Source organism: Phoca vitulina, unplaced genomic scaffold (genome assembly GCF_004348235.1).
Source record: "Phoca vitulina isolate PV1807 unplaced genomic scaffold, GSC_HSeal_1.0 scaffold54, whole genome shotgun sequence".
NCBI lineage: Eukaryota > Metazoa > Chordata > Mammalia > Carnivora > Phocidae > Phoca > Phoca vitulina.
The window spans coordinates 9,108,205-9,132,892 of NW_022589757.1; the positions used below are offsets into that span (position 1 = coordinate 9,108,205).

General features: G+C 37.2%; 1 protein-coding gene and 1 non-coding gene across 2 annotated transcripts in view; both read left to right on the top strand.

The window, feature by feature from the left end:
* The first annotated feature begins 9 nt into the window (after positions 1 to 9).
* BLZF1 (basic leucine zipper nuclear factor 1) overlaps positions 10 to 24,688 on the top strand; it is a 27,929-nt gene continuing 3,250 nt past the window's right edge. The window contains exons 1-6 of the mRNA XM_032389404.1: positions 10 to 376; positions 1,393 to 1,467; positions 9,619 to 10,058; positions 11,586 to 11,785; positions 18,024 to 18,152; positions 21,851 to 22,070. Coding sequence (XP_032245295.1) covers positions 1,437 to 1,467; positions 9,619 to 10,058; positions 11,586 to 11,785; positions 18,024 to 18,152; positions 21,851 to 22,070 — 1,020 coding nt within the window. The 5' untranslated portion in view covers positions 10 to 376; positions 1,393 to 1,436. The remainder of the gene's footprint in view (positions 377 to 1,392; positions 1,468 to 9,618; positions 10,059 to 11,585; positions 11,786 to 18,023; positions 18,153 to 21,850; positions 22,071 to 24,688) is intronic.
* Positions 21,621 to 21,722, top strand: LOC116622806. Its single transcript, XR_004297623.1, has one exon. It is a non-coding gene; the product is annotated as a small nucleolar RNA U13 (small nucleolar RNA).

Here is a 24,688-nt window from a genome sequence, read left to right on the forward strand (position 1 = left end):
ATCATTTAGGTTTGGTTGATAGGTGACCCGGAAGTTAAGTGCATAGGCGGCTAGAGCTCCAAATAGTCTATGTCTTATTTTTAAGTAGGCATCTATCCATTTTTCACTTAACGAAGCCTTACACCGTACGTGCTGTGTTACTCGAGTTTTAAGACACCACAGAGTGTATTTACGTTTCTCTTTTGGAAAATTATTCCGGAAACGAAACCCTGAGAACAGGATGTGATTAATAGTGAGCTAGCAGCTGGATGTCAGGAAGGCCTTGGCGGGTCAGCTTGGTAATGAAGAGGAGTGGGCGAAGTTAACCCCGTGACGCGGAGCCCTACAGTCTGTCAAGTGAAGCCCCCTGAAATCGGAAGAGTAAGGAGCCTGGGCGGTAAGTCCAAGAACGGGCTTGTGTAACGGAGGAGGATGTGAGAGGGACGGAGGTCTGGGTTGGAGTTTGGTGTTCAGACGCTTTGGATTTAGGGGAAGGTTGCCTTTTGTTCTGGGAAAGCTTGTTCAAACGCGGACGGAACACAATACTCTTAAATTAAACGTCTTTATTCGGATTCGGCTTACCGGGACGGCAGAGGTTGACAGGCTTGTCGCTTCCACAACTGTTACCCACTGCACACCCTCCCCTCCCTGGGATTGGTACTTGCGGGCAGACCCTCGCCGTGCGTGTGCTGTGCGCTGCGCAGCGTCCGAGAGTCCGAGTGGCAGGGCTCATTGCTCTTGCAAAAGGGTCTCTGGAGACCTGTTTTCAGAGTAGAAGCAGGGTAGGCATGGAAGACCCTGTGCCGAGTTAGATCGAGTAGTCTTTACGGTGAAACCAGTTGTCATCTAATGTACAATTTATCATACCCATATCACTGCACTAGCACCACCCTCCTTCTCCTGTTCTCCAGTGAATCTTAGTCTTTACTGTAAGGCCATGCATACATTTCTGAAAACATATGCCATTTTAATTTTTATTCCCAAGAAAGTGCAAATTAAGTTGAGTATTTTTGTCGTATATTTAAACATATAAACGGAAGCTCCTCTCTGACACATATAGTGAGCAAATTAGTATCAAACATTAGTATCACTAATGTCCCCTGAGAAGGTAATTTAATTCCTTTCAAATTCCTGTTGTCTTATCAGTGATACAAAAGACCCTACGTTAACTTCACTGAAGTTTCTTAGGACACATATCTGATAGAGTATACTTGGTGAAAACAGTGAAACAAATTTGAAAGTAAACCTCCCATAATTTTTTGAGACATTTGTTAGCCATAACAATATCACCTGTGAAATTGCATTTTGAAATGCATGTGTACTAAATGCAGAAACAAGTAGAATATTATAACATCTAAACTACAGCGACTTTATATGGTATTGTTTTAATTCTTTCACTTTATACATTTTTAGGTTTTTCGGTAGAAGTTTTGAGGTGCATTTTCATTGGTTAAAAAATGACTACTCTTGAAAATTTAGAAACCAAAGGTAAGTGTTCTTCTTTTGATGATAATTGTTTTTAAAACATGCAATTTATGACCATAGGACGAAGGCGTGTTTGAGCCAGGTAACTAAATCTGATAGAGCTCTTGGGAACTCTTTGTGTTTCAGATTTCTTCATGCTTGTTTTGTAATGCAGTGTTTACATTTCCGTACTCAGATATACACCTGAATATTAACATCCTTGGATAATATTCATTACTACTGTTAAGCTACTGTTAAACATTTAGTGTAAAAGCAGAGTTTTGCAGCTATGTTTTGTCTCCACTAGAAGATTAAGATTTTAATAAACAGATATATTTTTAAAGATTTAAGTAGGTGGACAAGCAACTAGGAGGTATAAAAGACTTCTTTTTGGTGTTGGGTTGTTTTGCTTGGGCTGCTATAACAAATCACCACAATCTGAGAAGCTTAAACAACTGAAACTTATAGCCTCACAGGGAAGGATCTATTCCAGGCCTCTCTCCTAGTTTCTGGTGGTTTGCTGGCAGTTTTTGGTATTCTGTTTTTTGGTTTTTTTTTTAAGATTTTATTTATTTGAGAGAGACACACAGAGAGCACATGAGCATGTGGGGAGCGGTGCGGAGAAGCACAGGGAGAGGGAGAAGCAGATTCCCTGCTGAGCAGAAAGCCTGACATGAGGCTGGATCCAGATCCTGGGACTCCAGGATCATAATGTGAGCCTAAGGCAGACGTTTAACTGACTGAGCCACCCAGGTGCCCCAGTTTTTGGTATTCCTTAGCTTGTAGATACATCACCCTGATCTCTGCCTTTATGTTTACATGGCGTTCTCCCTGTGTTTGTCTCTGTATCCAGATTCTTCCTTTTTTATAAGGGCATCAATCATATTGAATTAGGGGCCCACCTTACTCCAGTATGATCTTATCCTAACTAATTACATTTGTAATGACCCTATTTCCAAATAAAGTCACATTCTGAGATATAGACGGTTAGGACTTTAACATAGGAATATTTGTGGAGGGGGACGCAATTCAACTCATAACATTTACTAACTACAGTAGTTATTTTTTAGTCCTGTTTTGCTTGTCCTCTCTACAACATTTCATATGTTGATCATTCCCACCTTTTGAAGTACTTTCTTTCCTTGATTTCCATGATACCACTCTTGTTTTCAGCCCTTCACTGTCCAATGCAGTAGCCACATGTGGCTGAGTTTAGATGAATATTTTTAAAAATTAAAAATTCAGGGGTGCCTGGGTGGCTCAGTCGGTTAAGCATCTGCCTTCGGCTCAGGTCATGATCTCAGGGTCCTGGGATCGAGTCCTACATCGGGCTCCCTGCTCAGCAGGTAGTCTGCTTCTCCCTCTCCCACTCCCCCTGCTTGTGTTCCCTCTCTCACTGTGTATCTCTCTGTCAAATAAATAAATAAAAATCTTTAAAAAAAAAAATTAAAATTAAAATTAAAAATTCAGTTCCTCAGTCACCCCACCCACATTTCAAGTGCTCATTAGTCACATGTGGCTAGTAGCTATTGCATTAGAAAATGCAGATATAAAACATTTCCATCACTGCAGAACATTCTACTGGACACCACTGCTCTAGCAACATTTTCCGTTTCTTTCATCCTCCTCTTCTTCTGGTTTATCTTAAATATTAATATGTTTCAGCCCTCTTTCTCTTCTGCTCTCAGGGCTTCATAATTATCTTAAAAATAACTTCCAGATCTGTTTATAGCCCAGATCTCTTCCCTTGTGATTCAGACCCTTATAGCCTACTGACCATGTTCACATAGGCATTGGTAACCGTATTAGCATGTCCCGAAGTGAGGGCCTCCTGACTTGGGTGGAGTGAGTTCTGGAGGTTGGAGCTGTCAGTGAGAGATGAGAAACTACTTTCCAGAAGCCTACTTTGCAGCAAATAGACCTCCAACAGCAAACTCTTTAAAAGGGATTTAAATCAGGGCACCTGGGTGGCTCAGTCCATTAAGCGTCTGCCTTCAGCCAGGGTCATGATCCCAGGGCCCTGGGATGGAGCCCGAGCCCTGCATTGGCTCCCTGCTCAGTGGGGAGTCTGCTTCTCCCTCTGTCTGCCCCTATCCCCCTGCTTGAGCTCGCTCGCTCTCTCTCAAATAAGTAAATAAAATCTTTTAAAAAGGCGGGGAATGGATTTAAATCTGTTTAGGAAGGAAGAAAGAGAAGATCATGCCAATAAATATTTAATTGAATTTATTCAGCTGTGTGTGAACAGCATTTCAGAGTCACCAGAAAGCTTTTATAGTATTCAAATAAGCAAACCAGAGAGGATAATGAAAGTAATAAACTGGGGGTTTATGAGAAATAGAGCAATTAAATGGTAACTAAGGTGAAAGTCATTAGCATGGTGCTTGGCAAAAAACAAAACCTAAATACAATATTATCATTAGTGATTAAAAGTTAGTTATTGCAAGGCCTCTGTGAAAGTAAATTTTTTTTATTTGTTATTACCTGTTTGTAACGAGGATTGGAGTTATACATACATTATTTCATTTGATCTTAATTTTACAGTAAGGTACATAATTCAGCCGTTAGTCCTCTTCCTACTTAATGGTTGTTAGTGAACAAAAGTTCCTTGTATTGCATGGTCTAAAAATAGGTGTACTTATCATGGTTGACATTTGTCAGTTGCCTGCGCTTCCTATAACTGCCTCACAAGAAAAGCAACATTGGTTTATAGCAACAGAAGTTCCTCTCAGTGGACATTTGAGCGAAACTGTCATCATGAGGGGCGCCTAGGTGGCTCAGTTGTTAAGCGTCTGCCTTCAGCCCAGGTCAGGATCCTGGGGTCCTGGAATTGGGCTCCCTGCTCAGCGGGAAGCCTGCTTCTCCCTCTCCCACTTCCCCTGCTTGTGTTCCCTCTCTCGCTGTGTCTCTCTCTGTCAAATAAATAAAAATAAAATCTTTAAAAAAAAAAACCTGTCATCATGAGAGGGATGCATAGTTCCTGCTAGGACCTCATTTGAATGGGAAACGTACAATAAAGAGAAACAATTCAAAAATAAGAATTTGAACCCAAAACTTTCTTGAGAGCAAGATTAAAATTACAGGTATTAAAGTCAGACCGTTTAGTGAAAGTAAACCAAGTAGGAAAGTCTGAGACATTTAAATATTTAGAATTCCATAAAATAACCTAACTTCAACACTCATTCTCTGGAATAACAGGTATTAGGTGAAGAAGGAATCCCTGGGTAGATAAATTTGGGAAATTCTGGATTAAAGGAGGGATTATACTACAGGACCTCCCAGAGCCTTTAGCCTACTAATGCACACTGTGAAGGGGCAGAGAGATGTAGTGCTCAGCCTTGCCCCCATTTACTTGGCCAGGGAACTCTTTATTCATGGAGCCTGTGACAAAAAGAATGTTTAGATTCCATGTCAGTGAATGTGGGCCTAACTCTTAAGTCCATTGTCTTTAACATTTTTCTAATTTAATAGTAACTAAACCTTATTAAATAATATTGGTGACAAATAAAAGAATACTGATTTCGGGGCACCTGGGTGGCTCAGTGGGTTAAGCATCTGCCTCCAGCTCAGGTCATGATCCCAGGGTCCTGGGATCAAGCCCCGCATTGGGCTCCTTGCTTAGTGGAGAGCCTGCTTCTCCCTCCGCCCCACAGCTCGTGCTCTATCTCTTACTATTGCAAATAAATATTAATAAATAAATAAATAAATATTGATTTAAAATTACTGAGTGACAGTCCCTAAATTGATTGTTTGATAGCTGAATCTTTGTATATTCTGAAAAGTTTGTCAGACTATAACTGAGTTAGGAATTAATGCTTTGGTGTAGAGGGGAAAAAAGCAGTTTTTAAATGAGTTAGTGGATATTAAAATGAAATCTTCTCAGCATATTAACATTGATGAACTTCAGAAAGCACTTACTCATCTTTTCTGTGCCAAGCACCATTTCATTAAGCCGACAATACAAAGATTAGGAGGCAGACCCTGCCCTGTGGAGCTCCCAACAGTCCAGTCTGTGGGAAAAACAGATTATTTTAAAACACTCTGATATTTGCATTGGGATTAGAGGAGAGTAATGAGTAAGTGATCTGCCCAAAGTCACAATGTGTGGCAAGTAGGGACTTAAGGTATTTTGACCCAGAGTCTAGTGTTCTTGTTACTGCACCATCCTATGGACTTAGAGTATCTGTCTTCTTAGATTTACAGTTTTATGAAAAAAAGGAGGAATGTTTCTTTAATGACAAACTATAAAATCCTATTCTTTTTGCCTCAGTATTCTAGAGTAAGGGTTAGTAAGTTATGGCCCTCAGCCTCCTGAGAATATTTACAGATCAGTTTGGTGATGGGGAACACTAACCTTGAATCCCACTTAAGCCAAGGGTTATCCCAAATAAAAAAGAATTCTATGTTTCTCATTATTAGACCTATATTACAAAAAAAAACAAACTTGACTCAATTTCTTATTATAGTTTGAGTTTCATCTTTGAAAATGAGTTTTTTTTTCTTCTTTATGTAAGTACCTATCTCTTATCCTCAGTTTTGCCTCGTGGTCCACAGAGCCTAAAATATTTATCTGACCCTTTATGGAAAATGTTTGCCAACTCCTGTTACAGAATATTATTTGTTCTTTCCCTACATTTCAATAATCTTTGGGGAAGGCAGTAAGAATGAGCCATAAACTTGAGATACACTTCATTCTTTGATAACTGATCACAAGTAGAAGAAAAGTTGATGAATAATTGAAGAATTGTTCTGTTGGTTCCCTTCAAAGAGTGGGGAAGAGGGGCTGATGTTTTGCTTTACTTATACATCATTCCTAATTATGGAGCTGGTACCACGGATCATTGCCTTCCCACCTGAGAGACGATAACTGCTCCTGAATGTGTCCTGGACTGTGCTTAGTACATATGTAATAAAGGTTTCTGTGTGTGTCATAAGGGAAACCAGAATGATGAAACGCAAGTTACCAGGCAAGGAAATAGAAAGCCCTGACTCCCACTGGCCTCCTTGCTGGGGCACATTAGCTAGAAGCGTAGTTATTACAGAGTTGTTAATAGCTGCCATGGCATGTTGTACAACTCTCGCACTCATAAATGCTTGAGTAAGTACAACAGTTTACATAAAGTTAAGAGTAAATTGAGGCTGAACCAAGTTGATAGAATTTCTTCACTGGCGTTTTATGACGTATTTCGTTTGAAAAGAGATTTTTTTTAAATACCCATTAATGTTCCTTTGCCTTTTAAATTTAGCAGTAATTATTCCATCATTTGTTCTTGAATCTCCATTACCTAAAATTCCAACTCAAAAAAGTTCTGACTTGCCTAAGAATCCTGTTTAATCATCACAGGGTGTCACACCTGCTTATTTCTTCAGCTTCAGTGGACCTGAGTGGTCTAGCTCTAGTTTGTCTTTTTGTTGTGTTTTTAATTAATCTGTAGTTAATTCATGATTCAGCATAACTTCTTAAATGACAGAATATCTTAGTGACAGCATTAAATTTGCTTTAGATAGAGTTAGACAGATTTTTAAAAGCAGATTTTAAGAACATGGGAGCAGGTCTTCATTCTTGCAACAGTTCAGTGGAAGATCTCCTCCTAAGTGCTGATGTGCTATAGCATGACCTGAAATACCAAACTCTTTATTTCACTTTCTAAAGTAATTCCTTTATTCATCTTTTTGAAGGTGGAGTTAGTCCTAAATCCCAAGTTAACATTCAATATGGAAATGACAAAATATTTTATTCTAATGGAAAATGTTTTGTAAAATAGAACACATTATATACCAGATGTCTTTCCACCTCCTGTCTAACATAACTCAAGATTCCCAGTACACTGCTATATATGTAAGAAAAACTCCCCCCCCCAAAATCTGTTAAATGAAAAAATAGTTCTCAAGTCTAGTGATGTACTTTTGTAAGACTTGAGCATAAGAAAATAAAAGAGTTATATTTGATGACATAACTTAAGCTTTCTCCCTTTAATCAAGATCCAAACTTTATTAGGGTTTTTTAAAGAACAATAACAATAGCAGTAGAAGCTAACATTTGGTTAGTGCTTACTGTGCCAAACACCATTCTAAACACTTTACACATATTCGTGTATTAAAATCTTAATTATTGTATTAAATCATTGGTGTTGAGCATACAAAAAATAAATAAAACTAAATAAGAACATAAGGCATAGATCTATTGATACATTGCTAGAGTTGTTTTGTGAGGCAGTTTGACAATACAGATCTTCACCTGGCACATTAATTCCATTCTTGAGAATTTATTAAAAAGAAATAATCCAGAAGTTGAGAAAAATCTGTAGGCACAAAAGTATTCACTAAAGCATTATTATAGTGAAGAATTGGAGAAAGTATAAATATCCAACAACAGAATAATAAATAAATAATGTTATATTAACTTGAAGAAATAATAGTCATAAAATGAAAAATATGAAGAATGCAGCAAAATAGAAAAATAGATTAAGCTTCTGAAGTTAATTATGATTACAAACATAAAAATAATGAAGAAACTTGAAGTAATGAAAAGCTATTTTAGAGTGATGAGAAGATAGGTAATTTTTTCTTCTTAATATCTTTTGATAATATAATGTTAAAAACTGTAAAAACCAGAAGATACATGTGTGACTGTGTGTGAAGATAATCTGTTCTGCTCTGCAGTTTCTGTATCTGTATAACAAAGTTTGTGAGAAAGAAGAAAAGTAAGCTCATTAAAAAATAGAAAACTAATAAATAAACCCCAGGAAGGTTTTCTTGTTAGGTATTTCCCTTGCTAGAAAAGACCTCATCCTGGGCAAGCTTATCATTTCCTATGGTTCTTTGCTGGAGAATTCCATTTCTAAGACAAGAATTCAGGAATCAAGGTGACAACAGTCTTTGCTTGATAGAATGTTTATATGTTATGTAGTCTCTTTTTTTATATGGCTTTGTACATCAGAAATTTTTAGGAAAGGTTTAGTTTTAATAAGACCTTATTATTGCTCTTGCCAAATTGTTCTCCTGACTTAATAGGTTACAGTGAAACATGATTAATATTTAATTAATAATTAAAATTTGATATTTAATTGATCAGAACGTGGTACTGATAACTAACAGTAATTGAGGCTAAGGACATACTTTGGCTTTATTTTCTTTTTAACCAGGAATTCTGTTTCCTGTCTTTACCTTAGAAGGTATAAATATAAAAATATAATAGTAATGAATTTACTAAAGCTTGGTCCATGATTGTTCTTAATTAACATTTCTGTAGAAATAAAATTCTGGTAGAAATTTTGCACCACATATTGTACTCTTATTATCTGTTACCCTGTAATACATGTTATCTTTTTATATGTATGTCCTATCTCCTAAATTAGATAGTAATTTCTTGAACATAAAAGTCCCCACTACCCCAAACAATGTCTGCTCAGTATTAGGCACCAAGCTGCATGTTTGCAGCCTGTGACCACTCAAAGATTGTCATCATAACCATTGATATATGTGCTTGTCCTGTGCCCCTCCCCTTGTCATCATTCATTTATTGTCTTATCAGCTAAACAGTGCTGGGTGGAAGGCACATTACTCATCTCTACCCTCATGGGACTTACATCCTAGAGGAAGGCATAGACATTGTATAACTAATAATACTGGGGAAAAAAAGTCCATTTACCATTTTGATAGATAGAAAAAAGGAGAAATGCAGAGTCTCTGTTGCAGGTGCACATGAACAGGGAACCCAGCCTAATCTGGAAAGGTTAGAGAAAGGCTTAGGAACCTTAGGAAGGCACACCCTGGTGTGCCCAAGTGCTTGACCTCACTGCATCCTTTCCTACCACAACTGTGGAGCACAGTTGTTACTATCTCCATTTCGCAGAATATGAAGTAGAGATTCGTGGAGGGTTCAATTGTTTAGCCAGGGTCATACTAGGATTTAGAAGTCAGAACCAAATACCCTGATTCCAAATCTCTTGCACTTTTTGCCAAGAGAGAAACCATTTACTTAAGGAAAGTTCGAACCTATAAGATTTTTTTCCATCTTTTATTGACATCTGATTGTTTTGAAAATTAACTTTTACTCTGAATTTTTTTTATTCTTTTTAGTGCCAGTAATTCTGAATGTAGGATAAAGTCTATCTTGGCATTTTCCTTGGCATTTCTTTTTAGCAAGTAGCTTATGTTTTGCTTTCCCTTTCATAGTCACCCTTACTCCAACCCCAGTCCGAGGAGCAGGAGATGGAATGGAAACTGAGGAGCCACCTAAATCTGTTGAAGTTACCTCTGGAGTCCAACCCATAAAGCATCACATCCTTCAGAATCCACGGAAGAAAGCAGTTCCAGGGGAGAGCCCAGGAGTCCTTCAGCTCGGGAAGATTCTCACTGATAAAGCAGTGGAAGTTGAAGCTGTAAGAATATTAGTTCCCAAAGCTGCTATAACTCATGATGTCCCCAACAAGAATGCAAAGGTAAAGTCTCTGGGACATCATAGAGGAGAACTCCTTGGTCAGTCAGAGGGAACTGTAGAACCCAGAAAGGAACTATCAGAGGTAAAGAATATATTGGAAAAGCTCAAGAACTCTGAAAGGAGGTTACTACAGGACAAAGAAGGTCTTTCAAACCAGCTCAGAGTACAGACAGAGGTAAGAACAAATAGCCTTAATGAGCACTGCTCTTTACACTTGAACCATCTAAGCCTATGTGTTAGAAAACTATATTTCCTCTTGGAATGTCATTTATTTCGGCTTGTCATTTCTCTAAAAAGCTTCCTCTTAAATTTCTCTTTCTCTAGTAGAACTAGTATATGTTGGGAACTTATCCTCTAAAGATGAAGATGGAAGTATGAGGTACTTTGGACAAGACCACCTATAAGGTGTAAAAGAAGTCATGGTTATAAAATTCCAGATCAAAGACTGACCAAGTTAGACTTTGAAGTTACCTAGTTAACAATTCCTGTTTTAAGGATCCATAAGTTCCAAGTATTTTTGCTTATGCATACATAATACTTGGGATAAAGGGAATGGTGGGATAAGCATTGGTATCTTCATTGTAAATGGAAGATGATCTATGGTGCTTGGCTGTGTTTCTTTCATTTTTACATGTTAGTAAACATTGCCTTACTCCTCACCCTTTGTTTCTCTATTAGACCCGTCATCTTTTTGCTAGATGTTAGTCTTTATAAGTGACACTATAGTTAGTGGTTCTTATCCAGATATATCTTTAATATTTTTTAAATAACTAATTTCTAATTACAAAAATAGTATTTATTTGTAAATATTTTTAAAAATACAAAAAATGAAAATAGTACCAACTATAATTATACCAGCTAGCTATAAATGCATAATTATAAACATTGAGTTCATTTTTGCCTTTTTATTTTCCTATGTCACAGAATATTCTATTACAATATCATTTTTAATACCAATAGTGTTCTTCTATTGCTACACCATATATCAATACCTATTATTGGACATTTATGTTTTAATTTTTCACTTTTTAGATAAAGAACATACTTATAGATATGCTAAATTGCTTCCTTTGCTTAAGTTCTATGGCACAGGGGTATTTGGGTGGTTCAGTCAGTTAAGCATGGGACTCTTGATTGACTCCTTCCAGCTCAGGGCCATGAGATCAAGCACCACGTCGGGCTCCACACTGGAAGTGGAGCCTGCTTAAGATTCTCTCTTTCCTTCTTCCTCTACCCCTCCCTGCTCGTACTCTCTTTTTCTCTCTTGCTCAAAAAAAAAAAAAAAAGAAAGAAATCAAATCCTGTGGCACAAAGAAATTAATTTTTAAATACTGAAAAAGATCTAAAAAACATTAAAACATTCTCAGTCATATTTTTTGGCAAAATTTATTGGTTTGGTTTTCTAATTTTTTGCCTTCAAGTATTGACTGGAAGCAGTTTGTAACTTTTGTGATAATGGTTGGTACTCTTACTAGAAGAGGCTCAGTTTATAATCACATGGACTGTAGATATAAATATGTAGACATAGAGACAGATGGTTTATATAGATTATGAAACTTAAATATTTAATATTGCTTTTTGATATACACTTTAAGTAATGGAGGTCCGTATACATGAAGCACGGTTTCTCTTTTTTCATTTTGCTACATTAAAGCCACTGACATTACTTTAAGTTGGTTGTAACGGTCATATTTTCTTGTAGGTCAATCGAGAGTTAAAAAAGTTGCTAGTGGCTTCTGTTGGGGATGATCTTCAGTATCATTTTGAACGTCTAGCCCGTGAGAAAAATCAGCTTATTTTAGAAAATGAAGCCCTAGGTCAAAACACAGCTCAACTTTCTGAACAGCTGGAACGTATGTCAATACAGTGTGACGTATGGCGGAGCAAATTCCTCGCAAGCAGGTATTTTCTGTTTTAAATAATATTTCATTTCCTAGCTTTTTCACTATCAGATTTTTTACCATAACCCAAGAAAGTAAATGGTAGTATGAGAATTTCTGACTCCGATTGTCAAAGTACTTCATAGATTTATAAGTATGTATGGATTGTCCTTCCTATGGAGAGTCACACCATCTCCCTAAATGGAAAAGTGGTATCATAGGATTCTCCCTCATTCCAGAATTCTAGGTTAATCCTCTATAGTAGAAATCACTCCTACTACAATGTTTAGGAAACAAAATTAAACTCAGACCTCTTATAAATAAAATAAATAAAATCACAAAAAAAAACCACACTATTTTCCCCACCTTCTATCTGGAAAACTCAAATATTGTTTCTCTTCTGTGCTCTGTTCTCATAGCTCTTTTAACTGTATTAACTATATAAGAGAGCTTCCCAGCCTTTTTCTGTCCATGCACAAACAGAAAATTATTTGTACGGCATCCTGGATGAGGCTACTCTCCAACAGAGGTGAAACCCCCAGAGCCCTCACCTAGGCCCATGGGTACAGTGGTAGTTGGGAAACTCTGCTATATATTGTGATTTGGGGTCTATTTATCCCCCTCCTTCCAGCTCTGACTGGAGAACAGGGTCTGGGTGTTATCCATCTTTGTATTTCCAGTGCTTTGCCACATGCATCACACATAGCTTAGTAACTGTTGATTTAAATTCAGTGATCTAGAGATTTCTTACATAGCACCAGACGTTTCCAGGCTGTACTTTAAGAATCACTGATTGTGATGAATAAATTTGTAGGAAAGTATTTCTTCATGTCTTGATGTCTGTGATACTTTCCAGTAATTGATTACTCTCTTAAAGTCCTTAATTGTTTTCTAATTGTGCTTTTATAGGATGGATGTGGAGAAATGAATGTACTGTTTATTGACTTCGAATGAAAGTTCATGCTTGCTGAACACATTAAGAGGCAAATCATGCATGTGTCATACAGATTATTGCAATATGTAACTTTCTTAACATCCTTATCAGTACTGATAGTAATAGTCTAAGGGCAATAAAACTTAAACTCAACTTTAAAGATATTTTAACTGATTTAATCTTTGGTCAGTAATCATTACGGTCCAAGACTTTAATTTTAGTTTTAAGAGTTTTAAGCTGAATAAGAATACTTTAAAACTTTTCTTCAATTCTGTTAATAGAGAACAGGTTAAATAAATTTTGGAATATCCAATCAGAAGAAAACATGAAGCTGTTGTTTTTTAAAAGGAGAAATAGCTCTATATATGCTAATGTAAAAAAAAAAAAAACAAAAAACAAAAAACACCAAGATTATTAGATGAAAAAAACAAGGCATAGAAAATTTTGTATTAAATAATCCCTTTCTTGTAAATAAAATGGATATGTTTATTTTTAACATGTACTTTTATGTTGACATATCCATAAATTTTTTTTTCCTAGAGAAATATATAAGAAACTCGATTGGTTATTTTATTGGTTTATACAAGAAGGATGGGGATGCTGGACAGGAGGAAAGACTTAGTTTCCCTTTTATATAAGCCTTTCTATATTATTTAATATTTTTCTAAGGACAAGAAGGTAACTGAGTGATAAGAAAGCAACTCTTTTTTGTTTTCCTCTAAAATTTCCTGTATTTAAAAACATTTAATTAGCAGAGCTTCCAGGACTGGCAGAAACTGAAAGAACATGTGACCGCTAAGCCGGCCCTGCAAGAAATATTAAGGGGGGTTCTATAAAAGGCAAAAGACCCCAAGAGTGGTACAGAACAGAAATTTACAGAGACAATCTATAAAAACAAGGGCTTCATAGGCAACATGGTGACAATAAATTCGTATCTTTCAGTAATCACTCTCAACATGAACAGCCTAAATGCTCCCATAGGGTTGCAGATTGGATAAAAAGACAGGACCCATCCATATGCTGCCTACAAGAGACTCATTTTGAACCTAAAGATACATCCAGACTGAAAGTGAAGGGATGGAGATCTATCTTCCATGCCAGCGGACCTCAAAAGAAAGCTGGGGTAGCAATTCTTATATCAGACAAATTAGATTTTAAACTAAAGTCTGTAATTAGTGACACAGAAGGACACTATATCATTCTTAAAGGGTCTATCCAACAAGAAGATCTAACAATTGTAAATATCTATGCCTCCAACATGGGAGCAGCCATCTACATAAGCCAACTGTTAACCAAAATAAAGAGTCATATTGATAATAATACGTTAATTGTAGGAGATCTCAGCACTCCACTCTCAGCAATGGACAGATCATCTAAGCAGAAAATCAACAAGGAAACAAGAGCTCTGAATGATACATTGGACCAGATGGACCTCATAGATATTGACAGAACATTCCACCCTAAAACAACAGAATACTCATTCTTCTCGAGCGCACATGGAACTTTCTCCAGAAGAGACCACATACTGGGTCACAAATCAGGTCTCAACAGATACTAAAAGATTGAAATTATTCCCTGTGTATTCTCAGACCCTAATGCTTTAAAACTGGAACTCAACCACAAGAAAAAAATTGGAAGAAATTCAAACACTTGGAAGCTAAAGACCACTCTGCTCAAGAATGTTTGGGTCAACTAGGAGATCAAAGAAGAACTTAAACAATTCATGGAAACCAATGAGAACAAAAACCTATGGGATACTGCAAAGGCAGTCCTAAGGGGGAAATACATAGTCATCCAACCCTCACTCAAAAAAATAGAAAAATCCCGAACTCACCAACTAACTTTACACCTTAAAGAACTGGAGAAAAAGCAACAAATGCCTAAGCCACATGTTAGAAGAGAAATAATTATTAGAGCAGAGATCAATGAATTAGAAACCAGAAATACAGTAGAGCAAATCAACGAAACTAGAAGCTGGTTCTTTGAAAGAATTAATAAGATCAGTAAACCACTGGCCAGACTTATCCAAAGAAAAGAGAAAGGACCCAAATTAATAAAATTATGAATGAAAGGGGAGAGATCACAACTAACACCAAGGAAATAGAAACAATTATTAGAAATTATTATCAACAACTATATGCCAATAAATTAAGCAACCTGGAAGAAATGGATGCCTTCCTGGAAACCTATAAAATCCCAAGACTGAAATAGCAAGAGATAGGCAACCTGAATAGACCAATAACCAGTAACGAAATTGAAGCAGTGATCAAAAACCTCCCAAAAAACAAAAGTGTCCAGGGCCTGATGGATTCCCTGGGGAATTCTACCAATATTCAAAGAAGAAATAATACCTATTCTCCAGAAGCTGTTTCAAAAAAAATAGAAACAGAAGGAAAGCTTCCAGACTCATTCTATGAGGCCAGCATTACCTTGATCCCCAAACCAGGCAAAGACCCCATCAAAAAAGAATTTCAGACCGATATCCCCGATGAATATGGATTCCAAATCCTCAATAACATGCTAGCTAATAGGATCCAACAATACATTAAAAGGATCATCCACCACAAACAAGTGGGATTTATCCCTGGGATGCAAGGGTGGTTCAACATTCGCAAATCAATCAATGTGATAGAACACATTAATAAGAGGAGAGAGAAGAATGATATGGTCCTCTCAATTGATGCAGAAAAAGCATTTGACAAAATGCAACATCCTTTCCTCATTAAAACTCTTCAGAGTATAGGAATAGAGGGAACATTCCTCAAGTTCTTAAAATCCATCTATGAACAACCCACAGCAAATATCATTCTCAATGGGGAATACCTGGGACCCATTCCCTTAAGATCAGGAACACGTCATGGATGCCCACTCTCGCCACTATTGTTCAACATAGTACTAGAAGTCCTAGCAACAGCAATCAGACAATAAAAAGAAATAAAAGGTATTCAAATTGACAAAGAAGTCAAACTCTCTCTCTTCGCAGATGACATGATACTTTATGTGGAAAACCCAAAAGACTCCACCCCCAAATTACTAGAACTCATACAGCAATTCAGTAATGTAGCAGGATACAAAATCAATGCACAGAAATCAGTTGCTTTCTTATACACTAATGCAACTGTAGAAAGAGAAATTAGAGAGACGATTCCATTTACAATAGTACCAAAAGCCACAAGATACCTCGGAATAAACCTAACCAAAGAGGTAAAGGATCTATACTCTAGGAACTACAGAACGCTCATGAAAGAAATTGAAGAAGACACACAAAGATGGAAAAACATTCCATGCTCATGGATTGGAAGAATAAACATTGTTAAACTGTCGATGCTGCCCAGAGCAATCTATACCTTCAATGCCATCCTGATCAAAATACCAATGGCATTTTCCAAAGTGCTGGAAAAAACAATTCTAAAATTTGTATGGAATCAGAAAGACCCTGAATCGCCAAGGAAATGTTGAAACAGAAAAACAGAGTTGGGGGCATCACGTTGCCTGATTTCAAGTTATATTACAAAGCTGTGATCACCAAGACAGCATGGTACTGGCACAAAAACAGACACATAGATCAATGGAACAGAATAGAGAGCCCAGATATTGACCCTCAACTCAATGGTCAAATAATCTTCGACAAAGCAGGAAAAAATATGCAATGGAAAAAAAGACCGTCTCTTCAATAAATGGTGCTGGGAAAATTGGACAGCTATATACAGAAGAATGAAACTCGACCAGCCTCTTACACCATACATAAAGATAAACTCAAAATGGATGAAAGACCTCAGTGTGAGACAGGAATCCATCCGAATCCTAGAGGAGAACATAGGAAGTAACTTCTTCAACATCAGCCACAGCAACTTCTTTCAAGACATGTCCCCAAAGGCAAGGGAAACAAAAGCAAAAATGAACTTTTGGGACTTCATCAAGATAAAAATCTTCTGCACAGCAAAGGAAACAGTCAACAAAACAAAGAGGCAACACACGGAATGGGAGAAGATTTTTGCAAGTGACACTACAGACAAAGGGCTGATATCCAAGGTCTATAAAGAACTTCTCAAATTCAACACCCAAAAAACAAATAAGTCAAAAAATGGGCAGAAGACATGAACAGACACTTCTCCAAAGAAGACATACAAATGGCTAACAGACACATGAAAAAATGTTCATCATCATTAGCCATCAGGGAAATTCAAATCAAAACCACATTGAAATACCACCTTACACCAGTTAGAATGGCAAAAATTGACAAGGCAAGAAACAACAAATGTTGGAGAGGTTGTGGAGAAAGGGGAACCCTCTTACACTGTTGGTGGGGGTGCAAGTTGGTACAGCCACTTTGGAAAACAGTGTGGAGGTTCCTCAAAAAATTAGAAATAGAGCTACCCTATGACCCAACAATTGCACTGCTGAGTATTTACCCCACAGATGTAGTGAAAAGAAGGGCCATAAGCACGCCAGTGTTCATAGCAGCAATGTCCACAATAGCCAAACTGTGGAAAGAGCTGAGATGCCCTTCAACAGACAAGTGGATAAAGAAGGTGTGGTCCATATATACAGTGGAATATTACTCAGCCATCAGAAAGGATGAATACCCAACTTTTGCATCAACATGCATGGGACTGAAGGAGATTATGCTAAGTGAAATAAGTCAAGCAGAGAAAGTCAATTATCATATGGTTTCATTTATTTGTGGAACATAAGGAATAGCATGGAGGACATTAGGAGAAGGAACGGAAAAATGAAGGGGGGGAATCAGAGGGGGAGATGAACCATGGGAGACTATGGACTCTGAGAAACAAACTGAGGGTTCTAGAGGGGAGGGGGGTGGAGGGATGGGTTAGCCTGGTGATAGGTATTAAGGAGGGCACGTATTGCATGGAGCACTGGGTGTTATATGCAAACAATGAATCATGGAACACTACATCAAAACCTAATGGTGTACTACTGTGTGGTGACTAACATAATAAAATTTTTAAAAAGTTAAAAATAAATTAAAAATAAAATAAATATAAAAACATTTAATCAATGTTAATTTTTTCAAAATTTGGTCAACCTAGAGTTAGATTGAGGTACATTCCAAAAGTCACACTATAGGAAAGTTAAATAACTTTTTCTTTGTCATTTTGTAAACAAATATTTTTTAAATCCCTTCAACGAGTTCTAAGATCATAAACATTTTAAATGCTTTTTAGTGAAGATTTAAAAATGGAGAAGTAACTTGACTGTGTTCAGTCTTCTTCGTAAGCTTTTGAAAATGAAAATGAAGTATATTAACTTCTTTACAGTGTGTTACTGTCAGAGAATTTATATGTGATTTTTTCATCTTTTCCAGGGTAATGGCAGATGAGTTAACCAGTTCCAGAGCAGGATTGCAGCGTCAAAATCGCGATGCACAGAGTGCTATTCAAGATCTCCTGAGTGAACGGGAACAGTTTCGTCAGGAAATGATAGCTACCCAGAAGTATGGCATTTGTTTACATTCTGACCCCTTCTTTCTCTTGCAATTTTTGTTACTGTGATAGTTCTTTAGTGTTTCTACATTTAATAACTTTTATTGAGCATATTCTTCAAGTAGCATTTTAAAATAGATGCCCAGAGAGGGAAGAAGACTAAAAAAAATAAGACTACATGCTTCTTACATTCTTAATTGAGAGAGAAATAATTATAGCTATAATAGAAGAAATCTCTGGGTTTAAAAGTAGTTTTTGGTTATAGTTGTAGCAGTTTTGTATAATTTTTGGTAAAAGCCAAAAAGTATACCTATCTTTCCTTTGGAAGGAGATCTTTTTAAGGACTATTCTACAGTATTAGAGTTTACTTTCATGTGCTCCAGAACTTCTTTTAAGGAAGAACATCCATTTATACTTCTATACACAGATCTTCCTCGACTTATAATGGGGTGGCATCCCAATAAACTCATTGCAAGTTGAAAATACCATAAGTCAAAAATTAATTCAGTATACCTAGCCTACTGAACATCATGGCTTAGCCTAGCCTACCTTAAACATGCTCCTTAGCCTGTACTTGGGCAAAATCATCTCATACAAAGCCTATCCTATCATAGAGTGTTGAATATCTCAGTAATTGAACACTGCACTGAAAGTGAAAAACAGAATGGTTGTACAGGTACAAAACTGTTACATTGGTTGTTTACCCTCATGATCATGTAGCTTGCTAGGAGCTGTGGCTTTCTCCCACTGTCCAGCAACATGAGAAATATGGTACTGCATATTGCTAGACCAGAAATAGATAAAAATTCAAAATTCAAAGTACAGTTTTTATTCAATGTTAATCACTTTCACACCGTCATTAGTCAAAAAATCATTCATCGAACCATCATAAGTCAAGGCCTGTAATTGATTTATTACAAATCAAATCAGTAAGAGTTGAAGAAATCATGGGAAATTATAAGAATAAAAACATAATACAGACGACCCTCAAACAACACAGGGGTTGGGGAGGCTGACCCTCCATGCAGTTGAAAATTCTTGCATAACTTTTGACTCCTGCAAAAATGTACCTACTTACAAGCTTACTCTTGACCAGAAGTCTTACCAATAATATAAATAGTTAACACATATTTTATATGTTCTACATATTATATAGTGCATTCTTACAATAAAGTAAGCTAGAGAAAATAGTTACTAAAATCATAAGGAAGAGAAAAAATAAACTAAAATCATAAGGAAGAGAAAATACATCTACAGCACTATACTGTATTTATCAAAAAAAAATCGGCCTTTAAATGGACCCACATAGTTCAAACCCATGTTGTTCAAGGGTAAACTGTATATCAAAATACCAGATTTCGTGGGAGGCAACTAAAGCAGTGTTTAGAGGGAAATTTATAGCTTCTTTAAATGCTCATAGTAGAAAATAAAGGTCTTGTTGGTAATATAAGCTTCATCTTTAAGAAACGCAAAGAGGAAATTAAGCAGACAAAAGAAAATAATAAGAATGGGAGCAGAAATAATGAAATAGAAAGCCAAATGCTGGTTCTTTGAAGAGAGAAATTTAAGAAACCTCTAGGCAGTATGATCAGGGAAAAAAAAAAAAAACAACCCCAAAGGAATGAGGAGTGGGTATTTCACGTAGACTCTATAGACATAAAAAGATGATAAGGGGATACTATGAACAACTCTGTGCCAGTAAATTCAACAACTTAAATGAAATGGACAGAGTGCTTAAAAGACACTAAACTACCAAAGGGTACTCAAGACAAAGAGCCTGAATAGCCTGACCTATTAAATAAGCAATTAAATTTTTAGTTAAAAACTGTTCAACCCACAGAATGGGAGAAGATATTTGCAAATGACACTACAGACAAAGCACTGATTTCGAAGATCTATAAAGAAGTTCTCAAACTCAACACCCAAAAAACAAATAATCAAGTCAAAAAATAGGCAGAAGACATGAACAGACACTTCTCCAAAGAAGACACACAAATGGCTAACAGACACATGAAAAAATGTTCATCATCATTAGCCATCAGGGAAATTCAAATCAAAACCACACTGAGATACCACCTTACACCAACCAGTTAGAATGGCAAAAATTGACAAGGCAAGAAACAACAAATGTTGGAGAGGTTGTAGAGAAAGGGGACCCCTCTTACACTGTTGGTGGGAATGCAAGTTGGTATAGCCACTTTGGAAAACAGTGTGGAGATTCCTCAAAAAATTAAAAATAGAGCTACCCTATGACCCAGCAATTGCACTACTGGGAATTTACCCCAAAGACACAGATGTAGTGAAAAGAAAGGCCATAAGCATTCCAGTGTTCATAGCAGCAATGTCCACAATAGCCAAACTGTGGAAAGAGCCGAGATGCCCTTCAACAGACAAATGGATAAAGAAGATGTGGTCCATATATACAATGGAATATTACTCAGCCATCAGAAAGGATGAATACCCAACTTTTACATCAACATGGATGGGACTGGAGGAGATTATGCTAAGTGAAATAAGCAGAGAAAGTCAATTATCATATGGTTTCACTTATTTGTGGAACATAAGGAATAGTATGGAGGACATTAGGAGAAGGAAGGGAAAAATGAAGGAAGGGAAATTGGAGGGAGAGACGAACCATGAGAGACTATGGACTCCGAGAAACAAACAAGGTTTTAGAGGGGAGCTAGGTGGGGGGATGGGTTAGCCCGGTGATGGGTATTAAGGAGAGCACGTATTGCATGGAGCACTGGGTGTTAGATGCAAACAATGAATCATGGAACACTACATTAAAAACTAATGATGTATTGTATGGTGACTAACATAACCTAATAAAATAAAATTAAATTAAAAAAAATAATAATAAAAACCTTTCAATAAAGAAAACTCCAGGCATAAATGGATTTACTGAAGGATACTAGCAAACAACTAAGGAAGACATAAAGCCAAATTTACAAAAACTCTTCTAGAAAACAGGAGAAGGAAATAATTTCCAACTGACTTTATGAGGCAGCATTATCTTGATACCAAAACCAGACAGAGATATTACAAGAAAGCTACAGACCAGGATTTCCAATGAACATAGATGCAAAAGTCCTAATCCAACAATATATAAAAAGAAGATATATATATCCTTATACATTATGGCCAAATACATTTTATCCTAGGATTTGTAAGTTGGTTTATCATTCAGAAATCGTTAATGTAACTCATGAAAAAACAAATAATAGATACACAAGTCAGATCAATAATCCTATTACTACTAGATGAGTATATTAGTATATTTTACCTGTACTAAAATATGAGAACTAAAAAAAGTACTGTTTGGGACACCTGGGTGGCTCAGTCGGAAGTACTGTTTGTTGAATGACTTCCAGATAATTACCTGATAAATATATAAATGCTTTCTGTAGTCTTATTTTACCAGAATTCCCAATTTATTGAACTCTGAGAAAAAGATATAGGAGAAAGATACTATGTAGATCCTTTTGTAGTTCATAAGCGTGATGATTGGGTGTTCACGCCGTTGTGTGACATACCTCCCTCAAACCTTGTTACAACCTCGGCACGTTACCCGTCTGACGTGAAAAAAAGAAAAAAAAAGATACTATGTGATTTGAGAAGAATTTCAGGTTTCTCATTTATTGAGTATTCTTGATTTTCATGTTTTATCCTCTTATTAATATTCAGTGTTCCTGTGTATTCTGTGCAGATTATTGGAGGAGCTCCTGGTGTCCTTGCAGTGGGGAAGAGAGCAAACTTACTACCCTAGTACACAGCCTCACACCACAGCAGAACTAGCATTAACAAATCACAAGTTGGCAAAAGCTGTAAATGCTCATCTTCTGGGAAATGTTGGCACTAATGGTCAAAAAAAGATTCCATCAACGGTTGAATTCTACAACACCCCAGCAGAAAAAATGGCTGAAACGGTAAAATATTTCTCTTTTCTGGACTGTGGAACTTCTAAGACTGTCCTCTTACGGAAAGGTGGTATGTTATAATGCAAAGTGCTTGGCATTAGGAGTTAGGAATTATGGGATCTAAACCTGATTCTCATGCTAATGAGCTTGTGATCTTGGAGAAAATTGTTTCCTCCTCTGTGCTTTAATTCCTGAAACATTTTTTACTCTGTCCTTAAGGAGCAAATTAGTTGTTTTGAAAGGGCCTGTCTTTTAGCTACTGAATCAGTGATAATCTTGTACTTGAGTTCATTGTGATATGAAAATTAGTGTAGAATTTTTAATTCAACAATCATGAGTAGATAATAGATTACTTCTGACATCAGAAATTATTTGTTAATACCCATATATAGATATGAATGTGCCAAATGCTGCAGAATCAAATAGTGTGCCCCTGGTACCTACAGTCCTGGGTGAATTCAGGGTTCATGCCGATGAGCTGTCAAATGCTGTGGTCTCCCGGTTCTACGGGCACAGCCAAGGTCACCTCCATACATTTCAATATCTGACTCCTATCTCCCTATCTTAGGCTTTGTCATTAACCAGAACTGTTCCACTTTTAAAATCAACTCAACACCTCTCTCCACGATCTGTGCTCTCAACTTTTTTTCCAGCCCCTATTCTTTATTCTGATTACCCCTGTGATCACATAATTTTTATTCCCTTGATCCCTACATTTTTTTTCATCTGAGCAGCTCACTCTCCTGGCTTCTTTTCCTGCCATAGCTTGCCTAGATTTCATTCTTAGGTGTCTTTTTCCCTTATCATCCTTCTCTCAGGTACCCTGAACACTTCAGTCCTTTGTCAATTCAGCTGCTTGCCTTCTTTGTTTCTGTACTTGTCAAACTATGACCTCACATTCAGCAGATGATTTCGGTTCCTAGTTCACAGAAAAAGAAGGCAGGGGCAGAAAATTTCTTCGAAGTTCCACTTGCTATCTAGAAGCCTACCTATGTGGCAACCAGTCTTATATACATTTCTCTCACTGGAAGAGGTGTCTCTCCTCTCCAAGGCTCAGCTCCCCTCCAGGCTCAGCAGGCCTCCCCAGAGCATCCCTTCTGTCTGTCAGCTCTTTCTTCTTTGGCTTATAACACGCCCAGGTGTCTTCCATCTAAAAAAGAAAAATCTTCCCTCTATCCTAAGTTCTCTGATAAGGCCTTATCACCTTTATAGGTGAGAACCTTGGGACAGACTGTGCACACTTGTATGTACTCCCATACCATCCGTTCCTCAGGTCCTGCCGTCACTTACCCGGTGGCCTTCCAGCTCCACTGTTCTCAAATCGTGCTCGTATAAAGGTCATTAATGTTTAAATACTTTATTACCATATTTTATGTATCAGCACTCCTTCCTTGATATCCCCTTGACTTCTGTGACCTTACTCTTTCTTGGCCCTCTCCTACTCCCTCTCAGAACTCTTCTTCATCACCTTTTTTCCTCCTTTAAGTGTTGATGTTCCATAGGACTCTGCTCCCCATGCTTTTCAGACTCCCTTAGTTTCTGCAACACTGTACACGGCCGGCTACTCACTGCTTCTCTGACCATTCTTTTTCAGAATTTGGCAGAGGGTGAGGCATCCTCCTCCCAGGCCCACTCTTGAGCCTTTCCTCTCATAACAGACTTCCTAGATTCTCTAGGGACTATCCTAGTCCCGGTAGTTCTATGCTTGGGACTTCAACTGAGACTTTTTTTTCTGGGTTCAAGAGACATACCCAGCGTGACATCTCCATATGCACATCTCAGACAGCTGAAAATAGAACAACCTCTCTCCTCCTTGCTTTTACATCTGTATTTCCCCCCCCCTCAAAAAGAAGAAAATAACCCAATTCTTCTCTTCTACTCCCTTAGTGAACTATACCACTATATAGATGTTTTGAGGATTTCATAAAATTAATGCATATAAAGCTCATAGCAGATTCTAATATATAGTAATTTTTCAATAAATGGTAGATACCATTTTTATTTTATTTTCTTCCATCCCATAATCCTGTTGGTTTTACAAATCCTGTAAAAAATAGGATTTGTAAAAGGGTAAATTTACCCTCTTCTAAGTTCACCCACCTACCCTCCAGCCTTAATTATTGCAGTAGCCTCTTCACCAGTATTGACCCCTTGCTTTTTACCTACCTCCAGACCATCCTCTGTTGCCAGACAGTTATTTTTAAAATGCCAGTCCAAAAAAAAGGAAAAAGTCAATCCACTTGTGTTGGTACTCCTGTTCAGACAGATGCCAGTCTCCCTCATTATGGAATCTCAATTCTTTCATATTGAATAGAAAGCTTTAAAATCTTTATTCCATCTTCTCTTCCCAAGGTTATTAGCCAGGTGTCCCCACCCCCTGCTCTTCAAATCCCAGCAGCATTAACCACTTTTCACTGCACAGACGTGCCACTGTATCTCAAGCCTCTGTTCATACTTACTTCTGCCCAGACCGCCGTCCCAGCACCTCTCTGCCTTTAAGAATCAGCCCTCCCTGAATCTCACTGGCAAACTTAGAGGGTCCTTTCCCCAGGCTTCCATTGTGTTTTGTGCATTTATCTATTGTAGCTCTTTATCATGTTAAATTGCAGTTGTTTGATCCCCCCCCC